Here is a 13,555-nt window from a genome sequence, read left to right on the forward strand (position 1 = left end):
CTATGTTATCCTCTCAACTTCTACTGATGATGTGTTTGCTGTCATATATAGTTTTTTTTAGATTCATTGCACTTTTTGTTAGTTTCAATTTGTTAGTTAGTGCCCAGAGCAGCACCTTGTGCCAAGTGCTGCTCTGGGCAAATGCCAATTTGACCCTTATCAAAAACCATCAGAGTAGTCACCGAAAGACCTATGGGGTATCAGGAGGCACTGCAGACATCCACAGATCCATAGATCCTTAGGGGGGGAGAACACCTATTGTTCTGTATCCAGGATAATACATTTATGCATTTCTTCAACTAGAGCTGGTCAATGTTGATGCGAAGATGGAGATTACTAAAAACAAAATGATTCTGGAAGAAAACTTGTTTGAGACAGCAAAAGACTTAAAACTGAAACAAAAAATCACCTTCCTAAACATAATCCAGAGTTATGATGGATTCAGATCAATATATGCTCCTTTGCTAACAAAACCCCAGACCTAAACCTAATTGTGAATCTGGAGCAAGACTCAAAAGGTGATCTTCTGAGACGCTATCCAGACAATAATCTAACTGAGCTTCTGGTACTTTCCAGAGATTAATTGGAAAGAAATCCACTAAAGCTGGTGAAGACATACTCTTCACTCTATATAAACGGAGTGAAAGGTGGTTCTACGAAATATTGACACAGGGAAGCAAAATGCAGACCAATATCCAGCTATATATTTGCAGATAAATTTGAAAGCATTAATTGTTTTTCTTCCACGTCACATAAAATACCAAATGTGAGACATTGAAGCTCTATTGTATGTACTCTAAAACCTCTCGTCAATGTAATTTATGTACAAAAGGTTTATCTCAAAAGATTTGTTCATATTCAGTCAATCTTACAGTTTTTTTTTTTAAGATTGAACTAAAATCTCTATGGTTTCCCTGTGGTTTTACCGTTATTTTGTTTGCCCCTTGAGAGTTGATTGGATGTAAAAGATTATTTGATGCAGCAGAATAAAATGAAGAGCAGCCATACTAAAGTAGGTTTTTTATCATTTTTATCTTTAAACATTTACACAGTGATTCAGCTTATGATGTTGTATTGAAAGAAACCACAGTTGTTAAAAGCTTTCCATTCCAACCACTAAATAAATATTGACGTGAACATGGTTAGAATCTGTAAATGTTCTTATTTTCTGAAAAATTGAAAATGACTGTCCTCTGTGGCTTTCCTTGTGCTAGTGCTTCTCATATTTTAAGATTATGTCTAAAAGACTTATCAGTGCAGTAAAGCTCTGTCTTCATATCTTTCTGGATGTGATACTTCTCTCCCATGAGAATAGGAGAAAAGTCCCGGTGAGAAGTATCGCTTGTCATGTTTTGATATGTATTGAAAACACATTGATTTTCTGGATTTATCTGTCACTCAAATGTTTCCTTGTAAAAAAATTCCAATAAAGGATTCCCTACAGTTTTGGGGGAAATAACTGACAAGTGTGGAAATGTGTAGCTGTTAGATGTGGAAATGTCAAACGTATTCTCTGTGAAGCCTCAGAACAAGAGATTCCCTTTCAGTTCTGAGCTTCAGGGCTTCACTGGTTGTTCTCCACGTCCTTGGAAAGCCAAATCTTACCGGAGCAAACCCCAAGGCTTAATGTCAGCAAATTAATTATGGATTCACCCAATTAGTTCACAAACTACTCTGTGTGTTTGAGGGGAAAATGATTACTCTCCAAGATGATGTCTCTTCTCAGTCCTTGCCCCAGTGAGCATTGCTCTTCTCTTAGAGGAACTGTGTGTGTGTGTGTGGGGGGGGGTTGTCTGCATGTGTGAAACGACACGCAGCAGGCAGGTAGCATGACCTTTTTAATTATTCAGCCACCCAAACCTATCCACAGCATCCACTTTGGCTTTTATCACCTTTCTGTTTTTCAAACAAAAGAGGATATTTCCGACTTACTGATTTTAATATAGATCGATAAGGACCTAACCTAGTTAATCTAGTGGATTAATTGTGAGTAATTGTATCTGGTAAATTCAGGTTTTTCTGAAACTCCCCACAAGTGTGCCAGGTATAGAAATGAACAACTCATAATTTTCTTCACTACTCTGTCTGAAGTCTAGCAGGGATCACTGTGTCATGGTCAAATTTATGGTGTAATATGGTTTTTTCCACTTGTCACATTAAGTTCCTGATAGTTTTCACTGTACTCTTTAGTAATTTAGAAAGTCTTCTGTAACCAGTGCTATCAGTTTGCTTAGCAACAATAAGGTCATCGTGGTGACAAAAATCACAGTTCCGCTTGGGCAAAAGTTCCCCCAGTTTATGACGCTGCCACCACCCTGCTGTACTGTGGGTTTGTTGTTCTTCTGCTGATGTTCTGTGTTGTTTTGTCAATATATTACCTTTCATATGTCAAAAAAAGTTTAGGTTTGGTTTAATCACACCATGACACATTTTTTCCTGAAGGAAGAAGACTAGATGTTTGACCTGAAAGTGCTTCTTTCAACTCTGGGGAATATAGGAGATTTTATCTGATCACATAAACGGTGGAATAAGGTGCTAAATGATTAATGTTGGTCCCATTTCTTTGCATTGCAAAATTCTGATAGTTTTGTTTCTCTGTTGGGCTGCGTTGCACCTCTAACACCCTGACAGCAGTCTCTGTGCATTTACCGATGTTGGGAAGAGTTTGTCTCCCATGGATGGCTTCACTGCGAAGCATGATTATGCTTCACAGACTCAATCATAACAAATATGGATTTCCACATTTATTGTCTTACCATCCCGTGGACAAACATTTCTCTTTCAGGGAGCCGGGGGCCACACGGGCTGAGAGCTTTATCAATCATTTGACTTCTAATGCCTCCTAAATATTAGGATTCATGTGTATGACCTTTGTGTTTGGATTTAGCATGCAACTTTGAATACCGTTTTAAAATGTGTTTGGCTGCACTACAGACTTTTGCTCGTATTCTTGTTTCACACTTTGACTAGATTACTTGAAGTGTGAATTGTTGAACGATGATGGGATGAGATGTTTGAGTCTCACGACCATTCTGCTCATTGCTAGCAAAAAGTAAATGGAGTACAGAAGAGAGGAAGTCCATGAGAAGTGGGCCTCTGTGCACATGAGCACTTTTTCCACCTTCCACCCACTTCAGCTCGTTTTCATGTCTCACACATACGCACGCCCATGTATCTGGAAGACAGCCCGGTGATTGATGACTCTCTGTGAGAGACCTCAGAGGCAGCAGCTCTGCAGAAAGATGGACAGTTGAAAAGCAAGGAGGAGGGACTGAAAGACGGCTGAAATGAATCAAATAGCATGATGAGGTCGAGCTGCAGCCGTTAACATGCTGAGGCCACCGTCTTGCATTGTTTAGTGGATTTGATAGTAACTTTATAAACCAGCTTCCTCTTGACAAAATCACTCTTTTTTTTTCTTTTTGTAGTTCCTTTATGACTATTTTTCAAGAAAATGCAGTTCTTAAAAAAAAAAAAAAACTATTCATACTTTGTGTAGTTTATCCATTTTTCTCACCTTCCAACCAAAAGTATTAATATATTTTGGGATTTTATGTGATGGAAAAAAACACAATAAAGTGAATAAAAATGTGATGCGTGTTCCACACCTTTCACTCTAATATATTACCAAATAGTAATCAAATTTGATGGTATATTACTGAGAAACTCATCTAAAATAATATAACCTTAATATATCTCTCTGTGTCTAATCTATATTGGCTTTATTATGCACGAGTGTAACTTGCATAGAATTACTGAAAGAAGCTAGCTTTTCAATGGTATTCTCATTTATGGAGATACATTTCTAGGAATCCACAGATACTATGCTATTCCCTCTGAGTTGATTTTAAGTACCCTCTATTGGGCTGAATGTGCAATTACATGTCATGTTATGGGACAGCCTTATTTTGTCAAGCTTAAGTCTTGCCCACCTCCTTCACATTGAATTAATTCAATATATGTCACATGAATGAGCTTTTAGTAAAAAACCTACAATGTTTTTTTCAAAAAATGTACTTGAGATGTTGCTGCAAGTGATGGAAAACATGGTGAGTCAGATGATGCTGCAGATGTGTTTGCCAAATTGAAGAAATTTGGAGCGCTTAGAGCATCAAAGTTTTGTCACTTTTAGAGCAAACAAAGCACTTTGTCACCACTGTGTGTGAGAATGTACGTGTGTGATTAAGGGATTTTTCAGCATCTGCTGCCTGGAGCTCCTTCTGAGCAAGAGGCAGAGCGACTTTGTTGTCGAGGTCTCTTTAGTGCCTTCCAAGTCAGCATTTTGCTGTGCGTTTACGACAATAATGTGCATTTTTTTACACCGTGTGTCTGTGTTTACCCAAGCCTCCTTGTGTTTGTAGGTGTATGTGCCGAGGCGGAATGCCCCGGGGAACAGCGCTGACTGTGCACTAGGAGTCTGAACCTTGTCGGTGTTTGTGGCTGAGGAGGAGAAGGAGGAGGAGGAGACGGAGGAGAGGTCCCCACCAGCACGCCGTGCCGAGCAGTGTTTGACGCCATGTCCCTGACTGACAAACATAAAGTGAAGAGACAGCGACTGGACCGGATCTGCGAAGGTAAAGAGACCTCCTCATTATCACTCCTCACGCTTTTTGAGATTATTTTAGGGAAACTTTTCAACAAATTATTGTTTTAAGAATTGCTTTTGTGCATTAAATCATTTTTTAAAATCAGAAATGGTATTTCTTGATTATTTTCATTGGGTTTCTTTCAGTAGAAGGTGTGTGCCAGCTAGTTATCAAAGTGGACTGTGGTTTTAAAAAGTCAAGTCTGTAAGAATTTTCCATCAAATCATACCTTTGGTTTACTGACATAAATGGCTGGAGTGACCAAAGTTCTCTTTGGCTGTATGAGCATCGAAGCACTGTCTTCCCAGCACTTGCTGCATACTACCAGTCAGCTGGCTGAAAGAAGGCTCTTATGGTTAACACTCACTTGTAAGAAACACAAACTTAATCATTTGACCAGGGCATGTTATGGTGTGGAAACTCAAAATAATACCGCATTCACAGCATCCTGCAGTGAGAATGATTCTGCCACCTAACATGTTTTTTTTTCTTGAAGTAAAGCTAGGAAGCTGATTAATCCAGATTCCTCAATAGGTTATTTTACAGAGTAGAATGACAAAAAAATAATATTCGTCATAATAAACACTTGAAAAGTATTAAAAACATTAAAAGGTGTTGATTCTTTATGTTTGCTTAAAATGTCTCAAAATAACATATTTGCGTTCATTAGCACAATTCCTTAGCACCCACTTTGTGTTAAGGCTGAAAAGCTCACTGTACATCTTTAGTTGCCACATGTATGTTGCTTAACTACTTTCAAAGACTGCACAGATTTATTTGTCTATTATTTATGTTGCTGGTGGCAAATTTTCTCAATGTAGTTATGACCTACAGTAGTATTTCTTTGCTGCTCTCTGGAGGTCACCAGCTTCTGTGGAACTCTGCTGATTAAGTTGGTGAGGCTTTAAGTTTTGTCAATGCAAAGTTATTGCTGTCATATTTTAATATCATTATCAAACTGTTATTCAAACATCAGTAAACTATATTTTCTTTAGTCTTTAAACTGGTAGCTAACGATGGGCACATTAGTACTTGTAAAATAAAATCTATTCAAATGTTTTGCCAAATTGCATCATTTAATTTTTTTCCCAAAATCAGAGGGTACAAGTATTGCTGATTCTTACAAAAAAAAGAAAAACTGGGTAGCGATCATTATTCTTTTTCCATAGAAACAATGTGAAATTTAATTAGACTTCTCTTCCGTTCTTCCTGTGTTCACTGAGCTGTTGGCAAAATCAGAAGCAGTAAGCCTGTTTTACTCGCTTTGGAGAAATTCTCCTCCTTTTTCCTTTTGCTTTGCTCCTCACACATACCTTTCCTTTTTGTAACCTCATGGTAGTATTTTAACTTGCAAATGTGCAAATGAATATATGGTGATGATTCAGGGGAGTTTTTCTTTAGATGGTTCTAGGAATATTCAGCTTTTAGAAGTTTAACTTCTCTGTTGCCAAAACTTTCCTGAAAGTATGCTTTTTCTTTTTTGCTTTAATTTCTCAGGTATTTTAACTAATTAAAAACTTGATTAAAAACTATAAAATATGTTCCTCTTACCTGTTTTAAGTAGATCTATCCATCCATCCATCCACCCACCCACCCTTCACCTTATAATTGTTTCTAGCTTTTTAATAAGGATATCCAAACATTATTTTCACTGACTGCATAATAAATCCTCATTTTGCTTCAACTATCCTCGGTCTTATTAACACATTTTTATCATCCATTAGTGAGGAATATTTACTTATTTCAATAATTTCCTCCTGGCACACAGCATAAGTCTGCTGTGCTGCAGAAATCAGTGCATGATTGTTGACCTCTGCAGCTATCCAGAGATGAGACTGAGATCTCTGCCTCACTCTGACCCTCTCAGTTTGACCTGTGGGCTGTTTGTGTAGGAGTATCTCTTATGTGACTTATTGTTTTGGAGAAGCTCTCAACATTTGAACTGAGGTTCGACTACTGCAGGGGCTGAAACACTTTCATTTCTGTTATGACTGTTAACTGCACCAATTTTTATTTAGGCTTTAGGTTGTGGATTGAAGAGCAGTGGGGACCTCGACATGGAATAGGAGTGCAGACCCTCCCTCCCCCAACATTCTGCTGTGCACATTGTTACAAAGTCAGTCCAGGCGGCAGATTCTATGTGCCTTCCTGTGGGTGAAGTTTAAAGCTTGGTGAATGTACATTTTCAAACCCACTTGTTTGCCTCCACCTTGCATATACGGGTGTGTTTGTGTGTGTGTGTCAGTCAGACGGAGTCCTGAGGTAAAATCATCTCCACTCTGCCGTCTGGGTCCCCGAGAGGCTTGTTAAGCTGCTGGGCCCTCCTGGAGCCGGTGCAGGGAGGAGCAGACATGACTGCGGTGCTGGAAAATGAAGCTTTATGCACCATTACCCCCAGTGCCAGCATATTTGTTTTGGTACATGATGCAAGCACCTCAGCATTGTGCACTTGAAAGGAAGGGCATAAGCCACACTTCCTCTAAAGGCTCATAAACTGGTCCTTGAAACATTATGATTCCCCTACAAACACTGCAGAATAATATTCAGCTGTCATACTGAGTGCTGGTTCGTATTTTATCTGGAGTCTATGTGATGTAGACCAACACAACCTACTGTATAATTGCAAAGAGGAAGGAAATGATACTTGGCTGTCGGATTTTGCTCATATAAATCAATATAATATCCTATTCACTCTGACACTCCTAAATAAAATCCAGTTCTATGTAGTAGGCTGGAAGAATGAATGCAGCAGGTCAGTGACTTGATGCAATCTGCTGCTTCCTTTGATAGAAAACGTTTTAAACTAATTTGCATCATGAACTGAACTTAGTACACTGATTGATAACTGTTATCAATTGGACTGTATATATGATTGAATTGAACTGAATACACATCAAGACCAGTGAAAAGAAAGCCATGAGTTTTTCCTGCAAGCCCTGGACTGGACGGATAAACGCATTGAAGGATTATTATACCAAAATGCAAATCAAACTAACACAGCACGTTAACCTGAGCACACGACTCACACTGGGGCTGGAGCATCAAGCTGTAGGAGGGCTTTGCTTCAGCAGGGACAGTGAAGCTGGTCAGAACTGAGGAGAGGAAGGATGAAACTGAATATGGGGTAAAACTGGAAGACAACATGTTAGAGGACAAAAAAGATTTAAGGCAACAACCCTAAGCATACAGCCAGAGCTACCATTGAATGGGTATGTTTATGTGTTTGAATGGTCCAGTCAAAGTTTCTGTAGCAACAGTTCACAACCAGTTTTCACAGACACTCCCCAGACTAATTTTTATGTTCCAAATGAAAAGTATTAATATTTGACTTAATCATACTTATTATGGGTTAATATGATTAATTTTATGTCATATTTGTATAAACAACAGTATTATATTCAGGTAGAAAGAGTCTACTCCATGTCAGATTTCAACATTATGAGGCAGTTATTTCAGTTATTTGGCAGTTATAAAAGCTTTAATATTTCATAGCGCAGCTGTTTACATTTAATCGGGGGGATCCTTCTTGATTAGATGGGCTGTTAAAGTCCAGCTGCTGAATTTGTATGTATTAAACACCTGAGACAGTTTAGTGATTCCTGTGGGAACGACAGTTTGTCTGCTCTGAGCTCAGAGAGACCTTAGCAGCTGGTGGTGCTCTGCCGTTGCAGGCAAAAGTTTGTGATTTGACTATGAATATAACTCTGAATTCAAAACTGCAATCCATATCCTCTAAATTAGAACACACAACTACTAAGTACGGGGAAGCTTATCAGGAAGAATCTCAAGCAGCTTGTAAAAGTTGTGCTTTTTTTATTAGCTTTCTTCATCTTGTTATTATCTTGTGACAGTACTCTCCTCTCATTGCTGAATAACTAGAAAATTGATCCAAAGGCATTCATTACTACTTCTGCAAACATTGCGGTGCTGTTTTGACGTCTACGTTTTCCTGCACACATGGGTTGCTTTTGGGTCGTAAACCGTTCACACAGAAATCTGATTGTGGTCGCATTTAATTAAATGAACGACCACGGAAAAAAATTTAACTGCTCATCAAGTCCTGGTGTGTGAAAGTAGCTTTAGGAAACATTTTAGAACTTCTAGCATAAAGCTGAAAGCTGTACCTAATGCAAATATGAGACACAGTAGGTGGGACAAAACATTAGAAGTACTAGTTACGGGGCGTGCTGTGGTGGCGTGGGGGGTTAGCGCGCCCCACGTTTGGAGGCCTTGGTCCTCGATGCGGGCGTCGCAGGTTCGGCTCCCGGTCCCGGCGACCTTTGCCGCATGTCTTCCCCCCTCTCCTCACCCTCCTTCCTGTCTGTCTACTGTAGAAAAAATACGAGCCACTAGCGCCGCAAAAACTCTTCGGAGAAAAAAAAAAGGAAAAAAAAAAAAAAAAGTTGTAGTTAAACTGCCTTTTTGTGCTCTTTTTAATGGACTAATTTTATGAGTCTGATAACAGAATACAGCGTTTGCGTGGCATTTGTTTAAATTACAAAACGTTTGGTGCGTGAGACAATTAGTGTAGATTTGTTGTGAGCTATTGGCTGGGTGAGTTGTTGTGCTGTCAGTTTAACACAGATCTGTTGCAAATCAAGCAGCTAAGTTAGATTCATTCATTATTCATAAAAAATCAGCAATTACAACTGAAATGTATGTTGAGGTTGGTGTAGCTATATGCATTCATATCATTTTCCTTACATAATGATTCCCTAGCAGTCCTTTATGCCAAAGAATGGACTGTGCCTTTGAAATAGTTTTAACAATTATAGTTGCAGTTGAAAGTGTATTATTTTTTCATTTAGATTTTTTTTTCAGCATTGTGTATTTTTTCAAGAGAAATTTTTTTTCTGCAGAACAATAGATTTGTCTAGTCAGAATTTTTCCATTGTGTTGCTGTATCTGTGAAGGAATGGGACAGCTTAATTTCCAAGAGAAAAAATAAAGAGATGTCACAACGACTTGCACACTTTTCATGCGAACAGGGTCTGAAATGTAAAGCCTCACTATGATGCTGGAATACGCAAACACAAGTACCCACAGCTCTCCAGATGGTCGTCATAAAGGATCAGAGAATCTGTCCTCCAGCCACCTTGGTGAGGGTGTAAAAACAAATAAACAGCTTGTGGTTTGTTCATGAGCCAGTGACCAGGCAGAGTTGTCCCACTGATTGCATGTTGCGGCGTGATAAGGCTGCCATGGTGATTGTCTCAGAGCATAGGGGGGAAACACAAATAAAGGGAGCTTCTTCTTTTGCTTTCCCTCGCAGGTAGAATCCTCACAAGACAAGGGAGTCACTCATCTTAATCCAGGTTCCCAGTTTAAACAGGCTCATGGCTGGCAAACATCTACAGAGGAGATAAAGCCGTATAATTCTTGCTGTCTTCTTTCCGTGTTTTTCCACAGGAAAAAAAACGATCTGCCGTTTTCTTTGGATCATATGCTTCCCAAAAAAAAATAAAACTCAGCTCTCATTTTATGCAAAGAGAGGTTTTTATTTATTTGAATTATACCATCATCCAAATTGTTCATTAAGGCTGTGGGATCACAAATGAAGTATCTACGGATGCCCGGTGGGTAGATGACAAGGCCGATTAAGCCATTAAAGTCCTTGATATGTATTTAACATAATCTGGCCTGTCTGCAAATAAGGAAGCATGGAGCTGGTTGGGAATGCTTTTTATCAAAAGATGCTAGTTGGCTCAATCAAAGCCGCTGCTGGGAAGCATGAGCGTTATGAGGAACAGAGAGCAGCTATCTGTCTCCCTCTGTCTCTCAGGGGGAAGGAGATTCATTTCTGTCGTCTGAAGAGATGAGGAGTGATCTGCCACGGCCCCTGTTCCTTTCAGCCTCAGGTCCTTTCATGTTCCCATCTTAATTTGAGCTGATCCAATGTTTATCATTCTGCAACGACAGGGCTGAGAGCGAGGCAGGGACAGTTCTGCTCCTAAACCAATTTTTTGATTTTATTCTCTTTGCTGAGATTGTTGTTTTGCTCGTAGACTGCAATATTCCCTCCCTCTGGGTTAGATTGGAGCTGCACTAATCTTGTCAGATAATGTTTTAATCAACGGCTGCATTTTATTCGTAGTGTGCAACATGATGGCACTTTATGCTGGTATAATTAGGAATATAATTTATCCGTATCAGATTCTGAACGAGAGAGGAGTTATTACGCAAATAATTTTATGTTTCTGAGCTCCAACATTAATATTGAACATCTTGAAACCAATCAAAGCTCTGCTGGGAGAAATCAGCTTATTCTATTTTATATTATGTCATTATTGCTACATGGGTTTTTAAAATGAATATAATGTCATTTTAGCATTTATCTCAGTTACTTGATTGACACCTTCAGTCTGTAGCTGTGCTAAGTTTAGGCAGGTGCTCTCGTTGAAGAAGCCTTTAGATGTTGTTTATTGTCAGTGCTCTGTCCAAACTGAGACATTTTCTGATGTTTCCATAAGTAAAGGTTTTATGTCATGAAACATAGAAACTTCTTTTTAAAGGCCACAAGATGGGTCTCTCAGGTTGTTTAGGGAAGGAGGAGCTGTTAGCTCCCAGCTCAACCAAAAAAGAAAAGCCTCAAAGTTTGAACAGTTTATTAATTCATTATTAGTAGAGTATTAGTAATTATTAGTAATAGAAACAATCACAGGCCACTTTAGAGCAATTTAGAAAAACTAAGATGTAGTTGAGCCATCTTCTATTCCTTTCACTCCTGTGGACTTTGCAGAATTTCTTTTCTCTGTAAACAAAAATAACTTTATTTTACACTAAATTTATGACAATATCCCCACTATGGAGACTTGGTTGCCTGGTTTAGGAACAGGGAACAGGGAGTTTAGGAACAGATTAATCTGATCTTTACTTAGAGTCCAGTCCCTGAGTGCCAGTGTCCTGCAACCTTCAATTCAACACACATCAATCAAACATCAACTTGACTGCATGCTCAGGAGACTGTACAGCTTGTCAGTTGAGGCGTATCGGACTCCTCAACTGCAGATGTGCTGCAGACTTTTTGAAGTCTGCTCTCAAGAACTGGAGTTTGACACTCCTGATCTAAACTACATCGTAAATGTTAACTTAACTTCATGACATCCTTTCCCTGCATGGACTCTAGATTTGCATATTTATGATTAGTAAAGGAAAAAAATAACATAGCTAGGTTTCTTTTTTGTCCTGCTGCCAAGCTAATGACCATAAAGGATTTAATTGCTCTTTTTATACATTTTTGTAGCTTATGACCAAGTGAGGCAGCAAAAGAACTACAGGACCTAATCTGTGGTTATACCTTTGGAAGTGTCAAATGTAATAGTTTGAGAGATGGTATCCTGCATGTGTTTTACTTGATGACATGTTTAGGAGGTAATTCCATCATTTACATCAGCTATGTTAAATCAGAAACATGTAAAACATGTAGGACACTTCGCGTAGAGCACTCAAACTGGACAGCACTAATCTAGAAAACATAATTTATCTGTCAGACTCCATCCCAACCAAATTATTAAGGTTGCATTTTGGCGTCCACCTCTTGTTAGATCTGATTAGCACGTCCTAAGTGAATGGATATGTTTTTCTTACTTAAGGTGGCTATAATTAAACATTCACTGTGTAATATTTTTTGATTAGAGTGTTCCAACTTTTAATTAAGAACAATATGTTCAAAATATAGTTAGTATTTAATTTTTTTTTTTCATTAGCCAGTACTGCTGAATTAATCTTTTGATTTGTGGTTATAATTTAGCATATTTCTAAATCGGACAAAGCAGTAGGCATTATAGTGACTTTATTAGGATGCTTTACAGCATCTTAAGCCTTTTTTTTTTTAATAAAAAGTGCTGGAGGAAATACAGACCTTTTATAAACCATTAACACCACAGGAAAAATCCATGAACGTCATGTTAGATTTTTCAGTCCTCGACAGCTGAACCACTCTATATATCTGCGTAAAACCCCAGCTGAGCTGAGCGTAGCCTGCTTTCATCTAACTATACAATTTACCCTTTTTCCACCTTTGACAGGAAAATCACATTTTTCTCTCCATCCTTTCCCCTCTCTAATACACTCGTTCCCTCCCTCTTCTCTCACTCAGCTGCACACTCCTCATCCCTCCAAAAAGCAAGCGGGCTGTCGCCTCTCCCTTCTGTCTGCCCCATCTGCGATGCAGTATGGGCCGCTGGCTCGGTAATGATCGGCGGGCTGAGCGTGGGGCTGCACGCGAGCCCAAGATGCGAAAAATGAAAGACGAGGCTCCACTCGCTTGCTTCGCCGAGTCTTCGAGAGGTCTCACCCCGCAGCGGTTCGCGCTCTTCCTTCTAGTTGTGCAAATGTGCGACGTGCTGCGTCACACTCTGCAGAGACGTGCACAGTCTCGATAACACAGCAGATGCACATAAACCCTCCGAAGGCCATCGAACCAGAATTGGTACCATGTGTTTTGCCGTCCCCCGCCACCCCCTCTTTCCTCCCTGCCGCTTGTGTTCTGGTGAGGAAAGGCTCAGAGGCTTGTTAAAACTTTAATATACTGTACAATCACAGTAATTGAGTGGAATGTTGGAGTTCTTGCAGCCGCAGCTTTAATTTATGAAGTCCCCATGAAAGTTTAATGTATCAGCAGTTGTAGGGTCGCCACAATCTAAATCATTCGGTAGCTATCTCTGTTCTGCGCGGGCTGCCAAGTCCTGCCGTTAGCTTCTGGTGCCCTAGAAAGATGGCCAGATTGCTCTGAAGCGACGAATGTTCCTGGACGTCTGTTTAGCACATTGCACCTAAAAGTCTTTGACAGAACTGAACGTCTGTTTGTGTGTGAGCACCTTCGGTTATGACGTTAATTTTGATGTTTTAACCAAATACAGCCACAGTGCATTTTGGATTTTCTTGGTTTGGCTTTTTTTAAACTAAAAAGCCAAAAAAGATCATGGATCCCTGTTGCTTGGTGATTGTTGGATAAACTGCTCTCCGAA

At 39.3% G+C, this 13,555-nt stretch overlaps 1 protein-coding gene across 5 annotated transcripts in view; it reads left to right on the top strand.

The window, feature by feature from the left end:
• Positions 1–13,555, top strand: part of ctbp2l (C-terminal binding protein 2, like) — a 112,868-nt gene that overhangs the window by 39,502 nt on the left and 59,811 nt on the right. For 3 of the 5 annotated variants that reach the window (XM_028029073.1, XM_028029075.1, XM_028029076.1), the window contains exon 1: positions 4,517–4,574. In XM_028029073.1, the coding sequence (XP_027884874.1) occupies positions 4,517–4,574 (58 nt within the window). Of the gene's footprint in view, positions 1–4,361; positions 4,575–13,555 lie in introns of those variants that run through there. The other 2 variants (XM_028029071.1, XM_028029072.1) reach the window with 1 other exon arrangement.

Source organism: Xiphophorus couchianus, chromosome 10, assembly GCF_001444195.1.
Source record: "Xiphophorus couchianus chromosome 10, X_couchianus-1.0, whole genome shotgun sequence".
Classification (NCBI taxonomy): Eukaryota; Metazoa; Chordata; class Actinopteri; order Cyprinodontiformes; family Poeciliidae; genus Xiphophorus; species Xiphophorus couchianus.